At 62.5% G+C, this 14,013-nt stretch overlaps 2 protein-coding genes across 6 annotated transcripts; one reads left to right on the plus strand and one right to left on the minus strand.

Annotated features, from left to right (window-relative positions):
* DPM3 (dolichyl-phosphate mannosyltransferase subunit 3, regulatory) lies at window positions 1-1,695 on the plus strand. The gene is made up of 2 exons (XM_030542053.1): window positions 1-107; window positions 1,298-1,695. The coding sequence occupies exon 2, from the start codon at window positions 1,324-1,326 to the stop codon at window positions 1,609-1,611; it is 288 nt and encodes a 95-aa protein (XP_030397913.1). The 5' UTR covers window positions 1-107; window positions 1,298-1,323; the 3' UTR covers window positions 1,612-1,695.
* A 6,117-nt stretch (window positions 1,696-7,812) lies between these two features.
* Window positions 7,813-13,317, minus strand: SLC50A1 (solute carrier family 50 member 1). 5 transcript variants are annotated; one of them, XM_030542356.1, is made up of 7 exons: window positions 11,542-11,615; window positions 10,389-10,468; window positions 10,015-10,092; window positions 9,637-9,760; window positions 9,307-9,468; window positions 8,885-9,004; window positions 7,813-8,539 (listed from the first exon to the last, which is right to left on the minus strand). In XM_030542356.1, exons 3-7 carry the CDS (start codon window positions 10,074-10,076, stop codon window positions 8,438-8,440), a joined length of 570 nt encoding a protein of 189 aa, XP_030398216.1. In that variant the 5' UTR covers window positions 10,077-10,092; window positions 10,389-10,468; window positions 11,542-11,615; the 3' UTR covers window positions 7,813-8,437. The 5 variants fall into 5 exon arrangements, with proteins under 5 accessions (XP_030398216.1, XP_030398218.1, XP_030398217.1 ...); XM_030542358.1 differs by lacking the exon at window positions 11,542-11,615 and adding an exon at window positions 11,491-11,511; XM_030542357.1 differs by lacking the exon at window positions 11,542-11,615 and adding an exon at window positions 11,421-11,484.
* Window positions 13,318-14,013: the final 696 nt, after the last annotated feature.

Genomic DNA, 14,013 nt, shown 5'->3' on the forward strand with positions numbered 1-14,013 from the left:
ACTCCCAGAAGGCCGCGGGCCGAGCACGCCGCCCACGTGCCGCGGCGCTTGAGGGTGACGTCAGCTCCGCGACGGGAGAGGCCGCTGGCGCTTGAGCGGGGAGGCTGGTGAGGGGGGGTCTCGGGGCCCGGCAGGGCTGGGGGGTATTGGGGCAGGGGGTGTGTATCAGGGCCTGGCAGGTATTGGGGTGGGGGGGGTCTCGGGGCCCGGCAGGGCTGGGGGGTATTGGGGCAGGGGGTGTGTATTGGGGCCTGGCAGGTATTGGGGTGGGGGGGGTGTTGGGGCCCAGCAGGGATGGGGGGTATTGGGGGAGGGGGTGTGTATCAGGGCCTGGCAGGTATTGGGGTGGGGGGGGTCTCGGGGCCCGGCAGGGCTGGGGGGTATTGGGGGAGGGGGTGTGTATCAGGGCCTGGCAGGTATTGGGGTGGGGGGGTATCGGGGCTCAGTAGGGCTGGGGAGTATTGGGGGAGGGACTGTGTATCAGGGCCTGGCAGGGCTAGGCAGGTATCGGGGTCTGGGGGGGTGTATCGGGGCCAGGAGGGGCTAGTGGGGGGTATCGGGGCTCAGCAGGGATGGGGGGTATTGAGGCAGGGAGTGTGTATCGGGGCCTGGCAGATATTGGGGTGGGGGGTGTTGGGGCCCAGCAGCGATGGGGGGTATTGGGCAGGGAGTGTGTATCAGGGCCTGGCAGGGCTAGGCAGGTATCGGGGGCTGGGGGGGGTATCGGGTCCAGGGGGGGGCTAGTGGGGGGTATCGGGGCCCAGCAGGGGTGAGCAGCTATTGGGGCAGGAGGGTGTATTGGGGCCCGGCAGGGCTGGGGGGTATTGGGCTGGGGGGGGTATCGGAGGCTGGGGGGGGCTAGTGAGGGGGTATCGGGGCTCAGCAGGGATGGGGAGTATTGGGGCAGGGAGTGTGTATCAGGACCTGGCAGGTATCGGGGGCTGGGGGGGGGTATCGGGTCTAGGGGGGCTAGTGGGGGGTATCGGGGCCCAGCAGGGATGGGGGGTATTGGGGCAGGGAGTGTGTATTGGGGCCTGGCAGGGCTAGGCAGGTATTGGGGGCTGGGGAGTGTATCGGGTCCAGGGCGGGCTAGTGGGGGGTATCGGGGCCCAGCAGGGGTGGGCAGATATTGGGGCAGGAGGGTGTATTGGGGCCCGGCAGGGCTGGGGGGTATTGGGGGAGGGAGTGTGTATTGGGGCCTGGCAGGGCTGCGGCAGGTGTTGGGGGAGGGGGGTCTATCAGCATCTCAGCCCCGACGCACTCTGTTGCTCACCTGCTCTCTGCGTCTCTCTTGCAGCCCATCCTGCGCCCAGAGACCTGGCTATGTGCACCATGACCAAGCTGGTGCAGTGGCTGTGCGGACTGGCCCTGCTGGGCACTGCCTGGGCCACCCTGGCCTTAGACCCCCTGGGCCTCCACCTCCCTCTGCCCTGCCAGCAGGTGCTCTGGCCTTTCCCTGTGTACCTGCTGGTGGCTTTCGGCTGCTACTCCCTGGCGACCATTGGCTACCGCCTGGCTACGTTCAATGACTGTGAGGCTGCAGCAAAGGAGCTTCAGGAGCAGATCAGAGAGGCCCGGGCGGACCTGAGCCGGCGAGGGCTGAAGTTCTGACCCGCGGGGTGGGGAGGCTGCACCCCAGGGAGCTGGGCCGATCACCTCGCTTGGATTAGCACAATAAAGAATCAGTTTGTGTAGCTGAGCCTTGCTGATAGCCTGGGGAAGGGCCATCGCAGGTGGCCTCTGGGTGGGTGCCTGCTGCTGCAGGGGGCTGGTCCAGCCGCTCAGGAGAACAGGGCAGGTGACACATGGCGCTGGGTGCACGAGTGGGGCGGGGACTCCATGGTGATGGTAATTAGAGGCAGTCAGTGCCACAGCTTGCTGCTCGGGGACTCCCTTCACTCCTGCAGCCAGGCCCCCGGTGCCGTTCCTAGCTGCTCTCACAAGCAGACAGGGCCAGGGTTTGGATGAGAGTCCCAGGAATCACTCACGTCACTCCCTGGGTTCCTTGCTGGGGATGACTCACTGACGGGTGCTCTTCCCTCTGAGTCAGCGGCAGGGAGCACTGTGCTGCTCTGTGTCAGATGCAGGGTGCAAGCAAGGACCTGAGCACTGTCCTAGGGAGGTGGGTAATCCTGTACTGTCTCCTTCAGTCCCCTGAAGGTGGCACTGCTTGGGCTAGCCACCCCCCGGCGACTGTCTGAGCCCAAGCTCCCCGCACACCGATTCCCCCGGTTACTCATAGCAGGAAGCTGCAGAGACTCCTGTACCTTCCCGTCTCCCTAGGGGCCCCTCCCTGGCTCTCAGCAGTCAGTGGGCATTAAATCAGGGCTGTGGAGGGCTGTCGATCAGACCGAATGCCAAGGCTGCAGCCCCCCCCAGCTCAGGCTCCAGCATGCTGTCAGGGTGCTGGGTGATGCTCCTGGCCTGGGGATGTGGGAGGAGTTGTCATTTCCAGGGTGGGGTGGGCCAGGCCGTGCTAGTGGGAACCTTGTTTCCATGGCCCAGAGACTTTCACAGGCTGATTGAAGATGATGAGCAAGTTCAGCAGGGTTTTGTACAGCCCCCTGCACTCCAGAAGGCAAAGGGGGAGGCTGTTTCCTTCAGGGAATCCCTTGCTTCTGAGTAGCCCAACAGCCCCAGCCATGGGCCGTCTCCCTGGCTGGCACAGGCCCTGCTGCAGGGCCCATGTGGCTCCCCACAGCCAGAAGGGTGGGGCTGCTGCCTGTGACACACGCTGGGGCCTGCTTCCCTGGCAGACTCCCTGGGTTCCTTGCATACCAGCCAAAGAACTTTCTTGTTCTTAATTATTGACTGCGCATCCTTCTGCAAAAGGAGCAGTTGATATCAAAGGCAGGAATAGGGCTAATTAGCAGGAGCAACTAATTAGCTGCTTCCTGAGCAACAGTGGCAGCAAAAGCAGCAAAGAATCCTGTGGCACCTTATAGACTAACAGACGTTTTGGAGCATGAGCTTTTGTGGGTGAATACCCACTTCCTCAGATGCATGATTCTTTGCTGCTTTTACAGATCCAGACTAACACGGCTACCCTCTGATACTTGACAGTGGCAGCAAGGAAGGCGGGACAGCCAGTGCGTTGCAATCTCGTCCATGCGTGGCCTGGCAGTGCCTGCCTTGAGCAGCTGGCTCAGCTGAGGGACACTCCCCAGCTCCCAGTGTGACCCTGGCTGGGGCCCTGCAGGATGGAGACTGAGGGAGGGAGAGAGGGAGGGGGCTTGATGGAGCCTGATGGGGACTCCCAGCAGCAGGCCACCCTGTCGAGCCCCAGCCCAGGGCAGAGAGGAGCTGCCCTCCCCAGGATGATCCTGCACATCTTGCGTGTTGCCAGGTAGCAGGAGGTAGGATCTGTCAGCATCCACCCCATCCTCTCGGCTCCCTGGGGGCACAGCCAGGATCAGAACAGCCCCGTCAGCACAGGCTGGAGGAGAGGGGGAGCTGCTCTTTGGAGCAGGTTGATCCAAACGTGGCTGTCCCTTCAGCCCCAAGTAGGAGCAGGCTGTTTCCCAGGCACCCACATGTTTGGACATGATGTCCTATGTGACCCTCCAGGGCTTCCCGGGACAGGCCACCCATTGACTTGGTGTGACGAACTGGGAATGTTCTTAATGTTTGCTCTGAATACTGTGTTGGTGCCTCAGTGTCCCCCGTGCAGTTCTTAAGTATCTAGATGTTGGAATAAGGGTATGATTGCTGCAGAGCAAAGGGCCAGTGCACCTAAATGCCTGATGCTCTGTCTCCTAGCAACTGATGGCCTGGGCCCCTCCTCTGCAAAGTTGCCAACTGAAGATGCTGGAGACAAAGGAATCAGGTGAACTCCTGGCCCAGGAAAGGAGCTGAGCAGAGGAGGAGGGGCTGGTGGGGGTTTCAGTTTGGGGCTAGCTGAGGATGAGGAGTGAGGGCAGACGTGGGGGTCTGGCTCACTGACCCCCAGAATGGACCCGGCCGAGGGGTCCGGTTCTCTGTACCTACAAGCTCTGTTTTAGACCCTGTTCCTGTCATCTAATGAACCTCTGTGTTACTGGCTGGCTGAGAGTCACGTCTGACTGCAAAGTGGGGGGGCAGGACCCTGTGGCTTCCCCAGGACCCCGCCTGGGCGAGCTCGCTGTGGGAAGCGCATGGAGGGGCAGAGGATGCTGAATGCTCCAAGGAGAGACCCAGGAGGTGAAGCCGTGTGAGCTTCTTGCCCTGGAGACAGTCTGCTCCAAGGGAGAGGAGGTTCCCCAAAGTCCTGCCTGGCTTGGTGGGGAGCAGTTCCAGAGCATCGCCCAGGGACTCCGTGACAACTGGTGGTAGCGGCGGGACGTACTGCACCCCGTGAATGGCGCTGCTTGCAGTAAGTGACTGGGGAGCAGTAAAACAAAGGAGGGATTATGAGGACTAGGCGTGCTGAAGGCTCAGAGAGGGACGGTTTCAGGGGGCGGTTAACCTCTGGGAGTGTGTGACCAGCGAGAAGGACTGTTGGAGTAACGGGGTCCCCCTGAGGACTGCAGCGAGCAGTCTCAGGGGCAGAGGGGCTTGCCACTCAACTCTGGGAGAGAGAAGGATTTTGCAGTAGCAGGGTTCCCCTGGGGATGGCAGGAGCAGCCCCAGGGGCGGAGGAGTCTGCAGTTCGACCCTGGCAAAGAGGTGGTGATCACGAGAAGGGCTGGCACACCAGGGGTTCTTCCTGGAAACCATGGGGGAGCCAAGAGCACACAGGCCTGTGAGTCCAGAGAAACTTGGGAACGGTGAAGTGATGGCCTATCACCATCTCCTTGAGAAGGACATTGTGATCCTGTGCACAAAGAGAGGGTTACGCATGGGGACATTCACCAAGGCACAGTTAATCGTGCAGTTGGAGAAGGACCATTCTGAGGAGCAGATTCCTGGCCCAGATGGGGCTACAAGAGGATCTGGGAGCAGCTGGGGCAGCAGCCAGGCATCCCTGAGAGTCTTGTCCCCAACCAGACAAGGGTCTTCACGATCGGGTTCCCCATCAGGGGATCAGAGACGGATGGGATTGGAGCAGAGTCTGAGGGAGCGAGAGCCCGAGGAAAAGCTGCAGGAGAAGCAGCAGCAGCATGCACTGGCAATGGTGGAGCGGAGAGACATAGGGGGCTGCCTAGGGGTCAGTGGGAAAACATGCATGGGGTGGCGAGACCCTGGGACAGAGAGAACTGTGGTGGTGCAGCCGCAGATGCTGAGGGGCTGTGGGACCTGGGTGAAGGTCCCCGGGGTGAAGCTCCTCTCCCTGCCTATGGGCCGGATCCCTGTGCAGACCCAGGAGGGGTCGGGCTGGCTGATCACTGGGGTTCTCAGAATATTGGCTGTGAGGCCCTGTTGTGGGGTTACTGTGTCTCCTTGGCACAGGATCCAGGCCCTGCTCCTGTAAATCCAGGGAACCAATTGGCTGGGATGGAAATGGTCAGTGAAAATGCAAAAAACCTGGCTGGCAGGGGGGAGGGGCTGCAGGGCTCAGGATACCTGCCTGCCTGCAACCAGCCCCCTGGGACTGAGGGGGAGGGAGAGTTGCTCCCCGCCCCCCTGCACACCGGAGAGGGGGCTCACGCTGGCTCTGATGCTGTGACCAGAGCAAGCAGCTCGCTGCCTGCCCCCACTGGGACAGCAAGGGCAGCGCTGGGCACCGGGGGAGCTGAGACCCCAGCTGAGTGGGGGGACACCCAGGCAGGGCAGGTTGGCTGCCAACCAGGTTTGCCTGGTCCAGACGTGCTGCTGGGAAGTGATTACACAGCAGGGAGGGAGCCATCAGGGACGGGGCTCAGGGGGGCTGTGACCCCAGGCCCAGCCAGCGAGAGGGAGCAGGTCCCACTCCCTGCCCCAGCAGCTGAATCCCAGACCGAGCTGCAGAGGGATCCCTCCTTGGAGAAGCTGAGGGAACTTGCTGGTCACAGCACTGCAAACCCCCTTGGGGAAGGCTGCAGGGACAGAGTCCTGCCGGAGAAGGGATTCCTGTACTGGGAATGGGCTCCCCAAGGGGAAGTAGAACTGGGGGGAATCGGGAGGCAGCTGGTGGTGCCCCAGGAATCCACACGGTTCCTCCCTTTTGAGCTGCTGTATGGGAGGAGAGTGAGGGGACCCCTGGACCTGAAGGGGGAGGAATGGGAGAAGAAGGGGGAAGACCCCCTGGTGGATCTCTTCCCTGAGGTGAGAGCCACTCTCCCCATCAGGTGTTCCCCATTCAGAGTCACTGGGAAAGCAGCCCGGATCCTGGAGAGAGAGGTCAAGGACCTGCTGGCTTTAGATGTGATCCAGCCGTTCAACAGCCCATGGGCCTCATCCGTGGGGCTGGTCCCCAAGGGAGACAGGATGATCTGGTTCTGTGGGGACTATCAGAAGCTTAAAGCCATCATGGTGTCCAATGCCGTCCCCATGCCAAGGCCTGGGGAGATTCTAGACAAGCTGTGGGGGATGGAGAACTTGGCCCTGGCAGACACTGATAACGTGCATCTTTAGCCAGACCTGGGAGGAACAGGTGTCCCAGGTGAAGAGAGGGCTGGGCTGCCTCAAGGAGATGGGACTGACGGTAAAAGCTGGAAAGTGTAAGGTGGGGACGGCAGAGATGTTGTATCTGGGCCACAAGGTGGGGAGCGGCTGCCCAAGACCAAAGCTGGCCAAGGCCAAGATGGGGGCTCTTAACCAAGAGAGCCTAAATCGCAGACCAGAGTGCTGGGAAAAGACCCCATCCCAGTGTGAACCTTGGGGTATTGAAACTGGACTGTGCTGGTGTAATTCCGACCAAGGAATGAAAGAGATGCTGGGGCGTCCATGGGAACGTTGGTGGGTTCAAACTTCCCCAGGTCACTGGCTGGAGTGACCTCGCTCAGTTCGGTCTCGAAGGGGGGAGAGATGTGACGAACTGGGAATGTTCTTAATGTTTTCTCTGAATACTGTGTTGGTGCCTCAATGTCCCCTATGCAGTTCTTAAGTATCTAGGTAGTGGAATAAGGGTGTGTGATTGCTACAGAGCAAAGGGCCAGTGCATCTAAATGCCTGGCACTCTGTCTCCTAGCAACTGATGCCCTGGGCCCCTCCCCTGCAAAGGTGCCAACTGAAGGTGTTGGAGACAAAGGGATCAGGTGACCTCCTGGCCTCGGAAAGGAGCTGAGCAGAGGAGGAGGGGCTGGAGGGGGTTGTTAGTCTGGAGCTGGCTGGGGACGAGGAGTGAGGACAGACATGGGGGTCTGGCTCACTGCCCCCTAGAATGAACCCAGCCGAGGGGTCCGGTTCTCTATACCTACAAGCTCTATTTTAGACCCTGTTCCTGTCATCGAATAAACCTCTGTGTTACTGGCTGGCTGAGAGTCACATCTGACTGCAAAGTGGGGGTGCAGGACCCTGTGGCTTCCCCAGGACCCCGCCTGGGCAGGCTCGCTGTGGGAAGCGCACGGAGGGGCAGAGGATGCTGAATACTCCAAGGAGAGACCCAGGAGGTGAAGCCGTGTGAGCTTCTTGCCCTGGAGACAGTCTGCTCCAAGGGAGAGGAGGCTCCCCAAAGTCCTGTCTGGCTTTGTGGGGACCAGTTCCAGAGCATTGCCCAGGGACTCCGTGACACTTGGGGAGGTGCCTGCAGGGTCAGGCCATAGGGTACCTGCCCCCCCTTGCTCTTTCTCCTCTGCCTTAAACCGAGCTGGGAGGGGGCACCAGGGCTGGGGGTTTGAGTGTGCCTGGGCTGTTGGTTGTATCCTCCTGTGTACCCACCAAGTTTTGGGGGGCACCAGGGGGTGCAGGCCCTCCACAGCCCTGGCCTGCTCTCCGTGCCTAGGAGTGCCCAGAGCTGAGGAAACAGGCACCACACTCTGGCTTTGATTTATTAAAAGGCACTTATGCTTGTACCAAACCGCAATACAAACCAAGGCATCCAACAGAGAAGAGGGCAGCCCCCCAGCACTGCACTTGGCTCCCACCACAGCCCCCCTGGAATGGCTGAGCACAGCAGGGAGGAAGAAAGTCCCCAGAGCCGGCCAGGTACATGGGGGAGGCAGGGGCACTGCTGCAGTATCAAAGGCACTATTCCCAATCAAGCAAACTAATGAAAAATGAAAATGGCTGGAGGTAGAGGAGAGCTGGGGGCGGAAGCCATCCCTTGCGGCAAGGGGCAGCTGGGAAGGCAGCCATGGCTCCTCAGAGCCCCCCAGGAGCAGCAGAGCCCCAGGCAGGAGGCAGTACCCGTGTAGGCTCTTTGGCTAAGGCAGGCCTAAGGGGTGGCTGGCAGGGGCCTCCACCAGGGCAGGGGCAAGGATGGTAGAATCACAGTGTGAGCATTGGCTCCTTCTCCCTTCATTGGTCAGTGAACATACTGGGGGGAGGGAAATCATTTGGGCTGAGGAGCTGGGTCTGCACCTGCTGCCGGCTCCCCACCTCAAGGGCTCAGTGAGGTTCCTTCCTGCCCCAGGACGGCGGAGACGGCAGGTTCCAGGTCTCAGGCCTGCAGGGGCTTGTAAAGCTTGTCATGGTCCAGAGGGAACTGCCAGAATAACCAGAACCGCAGGATGCTGGTGACTATCCCGGGGATGTTTGGGACCTGAGTGGGAAGGGAATGGGGGGAGGAGGGGGGGCACAGAGAGAAGAGAGCTATGAATCTTGCAGCAGTTTTACCGTCCCCCATGCCCCCTCCTCCCCCCCATGCTGCTCCATCAGCCATGTGTCATGGGGAAGCTGTATCGACTGCCTGCCAGCCAATTAATTCAAATCAGTATCCATCGCCCTGAGCGCGGGTCATGGGGCAGCGCAGAGGGTCCGCAGGATGGCTCGGGAACAGTGCCCAGTGCTCGCTGGGGGTCTGGGCCTGCACCCCGAGATTCCCAGGGCAGCCCTCCCACGTGGCAGTGAACGGCGGGGCACCCCCCCCCCGCCGAACCGCACTCACCATGATGTAGAGGTCGCTGAGCTGGAAGCCATACAGCGTCCAGCTGGCTGAGGCCAGGAAGGTGGCCACAGTCAGAGGGAAGGACAGGCACCGGGTCGACCTGGTCCGGACGATCTTGGCCTGCAGGGGACACAGCAGGGGCTAAGCTCAGGGCACTGAGGGGAGCTTCCTGCAGACCCCAGCCAGGGCCCCTCCCAGAGTAACAGCTGTCCCCTGCGAGGCTGTGGGGTCAAGGAAGAACCAGAGCTGAGTGACCTGCCAGCTTCTCCCCTGGGCTCCCACTCCAAGGCCTCCAAGCTGAGGGGCCCTGCAGGAGCCCAAAGGCCCCAGCATGCGCTGCTCTGCCCTGCCCTGACCCAGCAGAACGCCCCCGAGGGAGCTGCATGCCCCAGGCCAGCGCCCCCCAGGGGAGCCGCACGCACCAGGTCAGCCAGGGGCGAGAGGTACATGCTGATGGTGAAGACGCTGCAGAAGAGCCCCAGGCGGGCCAGGCGCACGGCCACGTCAGGGATCAGGAGGTTGAAGTAGCAGTAGCCGAGGATCAGCACCCCCAGCAGGGCCGTGCTCTGCAGCAGAACCCGGCGCTGGGGGAAGGAAGAGGGCAGTCAGGGCCAATCACACCAAGGCACAGGAAACCCCCTCCCAAGAAATGTCACTGTCAGACCCTGCCCCAGGCATCTCCCACCCACGCCAGCCCGCTGGAGCCCTCCCCGGTGAGCCTGGCAGGCGGGAGGGACCTGCTCTCCACCCACCTTCTCGGGGCTGAAGCAGAAGTACACCAGGATGTAAAGACTCTGCAGTGCCGCCCCGATGGTGTTCACGGTGATCAGCGTCCAGTCCTGCTTCAGGCACCCGTAGCTCAGCCAGCTCAGGTTGCTGCAAGGGGAGACCAGGCTGGGTGGTCACCAGTGCTGCTGCCTGTGGGGTTAGGAGCCCCTCCAGCACCGGAGCACGTCCCCACACATGAACCTCCCAGAGATGTGCTGCCCCCACCGTACAAGCCTCTGGGGCACGTGCCCTGCCTAGCTGTTGTCCAAGCCCCCCTCCACTGGAGCCCTAACTCCATCAACCACACGACCCTCCAGCCTGCGCCCCCTCTGTCCCCTCCTGTCAGTGGGGGCTGGACATACTTTATATCGGTGGTAAGAAAGGGCAGGAACTGGATATTCTCCACGCTCTGTGTCCGAAACATCTGGCGCAGGTCAGTCCTAGGGATAAGACACGTGAGAGATGCCTCCCATCCCCCCAAGTCTGAGGGGACCCAACCCCCCGAGTCTGAGAGGGCATAGCCACAGAGGCTGCGTCCAGGGTGGCACCCAGAAGCAGTGCTGCCTTTTGCCGTTTTTCAGCCTTGGTGTCAGATGGTTACAGGACTGGTGGGGCCGGCTCTGGACCCAGCGTTGCCCTGGGGCAGCGCCCAGCTGCATTATCGCTCTAGTGACTGGTGCATCCCCAGGGATGGGCCAGGCCCCCACTGTGACGGTCTCCTCCCCAGCCAGCTCACCCCCGCGACGGGATAACTCCAGCGCTGGTAGTGCCTCCGCCTGCTAGCGCTGCATCCGCACTTGGGGCTGCGTGAACCAGCTGCAGTGGGACGGATAAACTGGGATAACTTCCTAGCGTCGGCAAGGTGCAAATTCCCAGCCCTCACAACTGCAGAGAAATGCTGGCAAATGGAACCTGCCTCCCCCTAGCCCTGGCCAGCAAAGAAAAGGTCCTAAAATTGCTCTTTTAAAAAGCCTTCTGACTGCTGACAGCTCAATGCTGGTCAAACTGCAGCGGCCCAGCCACGCCAGGTGCTGCCCACGCGAGTCACGGCCTATGCCACAGGGCTGAGTGCAGGGTAGCCACTGGGAACGGAGGGAGCCCCCGGGACAAGTTCCTGTGTCCATAGGGCTGAGAGGGGCCGGCACCTGTGCTGCCAACCCACAGCGATGCCCAGCCCCCCCAGTGCCTAGTAATCCATAGCAGCCCAGCCCAGCCCCTAGCAACTCCCAGCCTCTTGGAACCCACAGCTCTTCCCTAGCACAGCCCCCCAACGCCTCCAATGCCCAGCAACCCCCAACCCACAGTAACCCCCAACACCCAGCACCCCCAACCCACAGTAATCCACAACATCCCCAACCCCCAGTAACTCCCAGCAACCCAAAACCCTCAGTAACCCCCAGCAACCCCCAACACGCCCAACCCACAGTAATCCACAACATCCCCAACCCCCAGTAACTCCCAGCAACCCCCAACCCACAACATCCCCAACCCCTAGCAACCCCCCAACCCACAGTAACCTACAACATCCCCAACCCCCAGTAACCTCCAACAACCCCCAACCCACAGTAATCCCCAACACCCCCAGCAACCCCCAACAACCCCCAACCCGCAGTAATCCACAACATCCCCAACCCCCAGTAACTCCCAGCAACCCAAAACCCCCAGCAACCCCCAACCCACAGTAACCCACTACATCCCCAACCCCCAGTAACTCCCAGCAACCCCCAACCCACAATATCCCCAACACCCCCAGTCTCTTGGAACCCACAGCTCTTCCCAGCGCAGCCCCCAGCAATGCCCCGTAACCCGCCGCCCCGCCCGCGGCCGCGGACCCGGACCCGGAAGCGGAGCGGGCCCGGCTCGGCTCGGCTCGGCCCGGCCGCACTCACAGGCCCGCGGCGAACATGCCGAGGGTGCAGGCGATGCAGGCCCCCGAGAGCAGCGGCAGCGGCGGCGGGTCCATGCTGGGCTGCGGCCGGCGGGAGCCGAGACTGGGGCCGCCCAGGCCGGGCCCAGCCGGGACCCGCCCCCGGCACTCCCCGGGCCAGACACCCCAGAGAGCGGGACCGCAGGGCCCCCGCCCGCCACGGCTCGCCAGCCCCCTCGGTGTCCCCACAGTCCCCGGGTCAAACCCATGTCACCCCACAGCCCCCCCCGCGCCCCCGGGTCACCCCCCGGCTCTCGTGTCACCCCACAGCCTCCCGGGTCACCCCACACCCCCCCAGGCCCTCGTGTCACCCCACAGCCCCCCCGCGCCCCCGGGTCACCCCCTGGCCCTCGTGTCACCCCATAGCCCCCCCCGCGCTTCCGGGTCACCCCCCCGGCCCTCGTGTCACCCCACAGCCTCCCGGGTCACCCACAGCCCCCCCGCGCTTCCCGGTCACCCCACAGCCCCTGGGTCACCCCTCGGTCTCCCCACTGCCCCCCTGCGCCCCCGGGTCACCCCCCCGGCCCTTGTGTCACCCCACAGCCTCCCGGGTCACCCCACAGCCCCCCCCGGCCCTCGTATCACCCGACAGGCCCCCCCGCGCTCCCGGGTCACCCCACAGCCTCTGGGTCACCCCCTGGCCCTCGGTCACCTCACCGCCCCCCTGTGCCCCCCACAGCCCCCCCCGGTATCCCCACGCTCCTGTGTCACCTCATGGCCCCCCATGTCACCTCACAGCACCCCCAGCTCACCTCACTATGACACCATAACGCTCCAGCCCCTCTGAACACCCCTCTGTCACTCCCAATACAGTGCCACCCCTCAGCACCCCCCCTAGTCCCACTCAGTATCACAGTATAACGCCCCCCAACAATCTCCCCACAGCTCCGTCACACACCCAGCCACTGTCACTCCTCCACCGCCCCCCGTTGCCCACAAACACTCATGCTATCTCACACATGCCCAGCACCCCCGTCCCCACTGTCACCCCCAGCAGCACCATCTCCAGTCGCTCCCCCAGGGCATTACCACCTCAGTGCCCCCCACTTACACCCCCTGTACTTCCATCCCGACACGCCTAGATATTCCCCCAATCCTTGCCTGCCTCCCAAAATCACTGCTACCCATAATAGCCCTCTCTGGGTGCCCCCAGCTATTGCCAACCTAGCCCCCCCCCACTCCCCATCACCCTCAGATCCACCCCCCATGGGGCAGCAGCGGGGATCCCTGTGGCCCTGGCATGCGAGGAAATCGTCCCCCATGACCCCAGAGAGAGAGGATGATGTCCCTAGGGCAGGGGGCACTACTGGCTCAGGCCATGTTTAATTGCTGCCAGAGAGCCAGGACTCCTGGGTTCAGTTCCTATGCAGCCTTGGGTGACTCCCTGCCCCTTTCCCAAGTTTCCCAGCCTGTCTGCAAAGTGAGGGAGGTGGAGCCTGACTCACCTACTTCCCAGGCTGGGAGCCGCAGCCCAGGCTGCAAAGTGGCTAGAGCCAGAGCCACAAAAGTAGCTCGCTGGGTTCCCTGAATGGAAGTTGGGAGCCAGGGCCTGGGCCTGGTGTCACTGCTGCACATTCCCTGGCCCCACCTGCCCGGGGCTGCTGATCCATGGATCCCGCCCGGCCATTTCCCAGTCCCACTGGCTGCTGCTGCTGCTCTGTGTGGCCAGGCTGCCCCCCTGTGCCCGATTCGTTCCGTGATGGCGTCACAGCGGCTTCCCTGGCACTGAGCTGTGACGTCCCAGAATGAACAGGGCAGGGCGCAGGAGCTTGGGCCCCCCCCCAGGGGGTGGAGTTGGTTGTTGGAGTGGAACAGCAGGGTTGTGTCAGGGCCAGTGCGTTAACCAGCTGGCAGAGATGGGGAGGGACGGGGGGGGGGGCAGCACCTGTTATGGGAATTCAAAGACATTTCCTGCTCGATCTGTGCCCAGCTGCCAGAGCTCGGTTGAAGCTGTTGCTTTGGGCTGATGGGCCTGTAGAGTTTGTCTCCAGCCTAACTCCACCTCCTGGGGCTGCTTCTTTGGGAAGGGGGCTAGTTGCCACAGGAGGCCAGCCCAGGGGCTTGCGAAGGCTCCGGCCTAGGTTGCTGGAGGGTTCCATTCCCAGGTGGGCAGAGGAGCCTAGCTGCCATGCCTGGACCTTGCAGGTGCTTGGGGGCTGTCTCCCTCCTTGCCCGGGACACTGGTGAGCATCCTGTGACTTCGGCAGGGTGAGTGGCTGTGTGTCAGCGCCTGTGCATCAGCTCCAGTTCTGGGCATCAGCTGGGCTTGGGGTGATGCCTGCACATCTGCCCGGATGTTGCATCTCTGCCTGTCTCCAGTGGGTGGTAATTAGGCTCCGGATGTGCCTGTCTCTCACCTGACTCACTGCGGTCTGCACGAGTCGGACCAGCAGCCAGCCACAGGCCACCAACAGATGGCCTGGTTTGGAACCAG

Source organism: Gopherus evgoodei, chromosome 24, assembly GCF_007399415.2.
Source record: "Gopherus evgoodei ecotype Sinaloan lineage chromosome 24, rGopEvg1_v1.p, whole genome shotgun sequence".
NCBI classification, from domain to species: Eukaryota; Metazoa; Chordata; order Testudines; family Testudinidae; genus Gopherus; species Gopherus evgoodei.

What these genes read in the sequence shown, in the direction of transcription:
- SLC50A1 (XM_030542354.1), bottom strand. Translation starts at nt 11,615, where the DNA reads ATGGACCCGCCGCCGCTGCCGCTGCTCTCGGGGGCCTGCATCGCCTGC. An exon ending in GGCATGTTCGCCGCGGGCCT is followed by an intron (nt 10,093 to 11,541) that starts GTGAGTGCGGCC and finishes TCTTATCCCTAG; the next exon opens with GACTGACCTGCGCCAGATGT. An exon ending in TCTCGCCCCTGGCTGACCTG is followed by an intron (nt 9,005 to 9,306) that starts GTGCGTGCGGCT and finishes TGTCCCCTGCAG; the next exon opens with GCCAAGATCGTCCGGACCAG.
- DPM3 (XM_030542053.1), top strand. Translation starts at nt 1,324, where the DNA reads ATGTGCACCATGACCAAGCTGGTGCAGTGGCTGTGCGGACTGGCCCTG.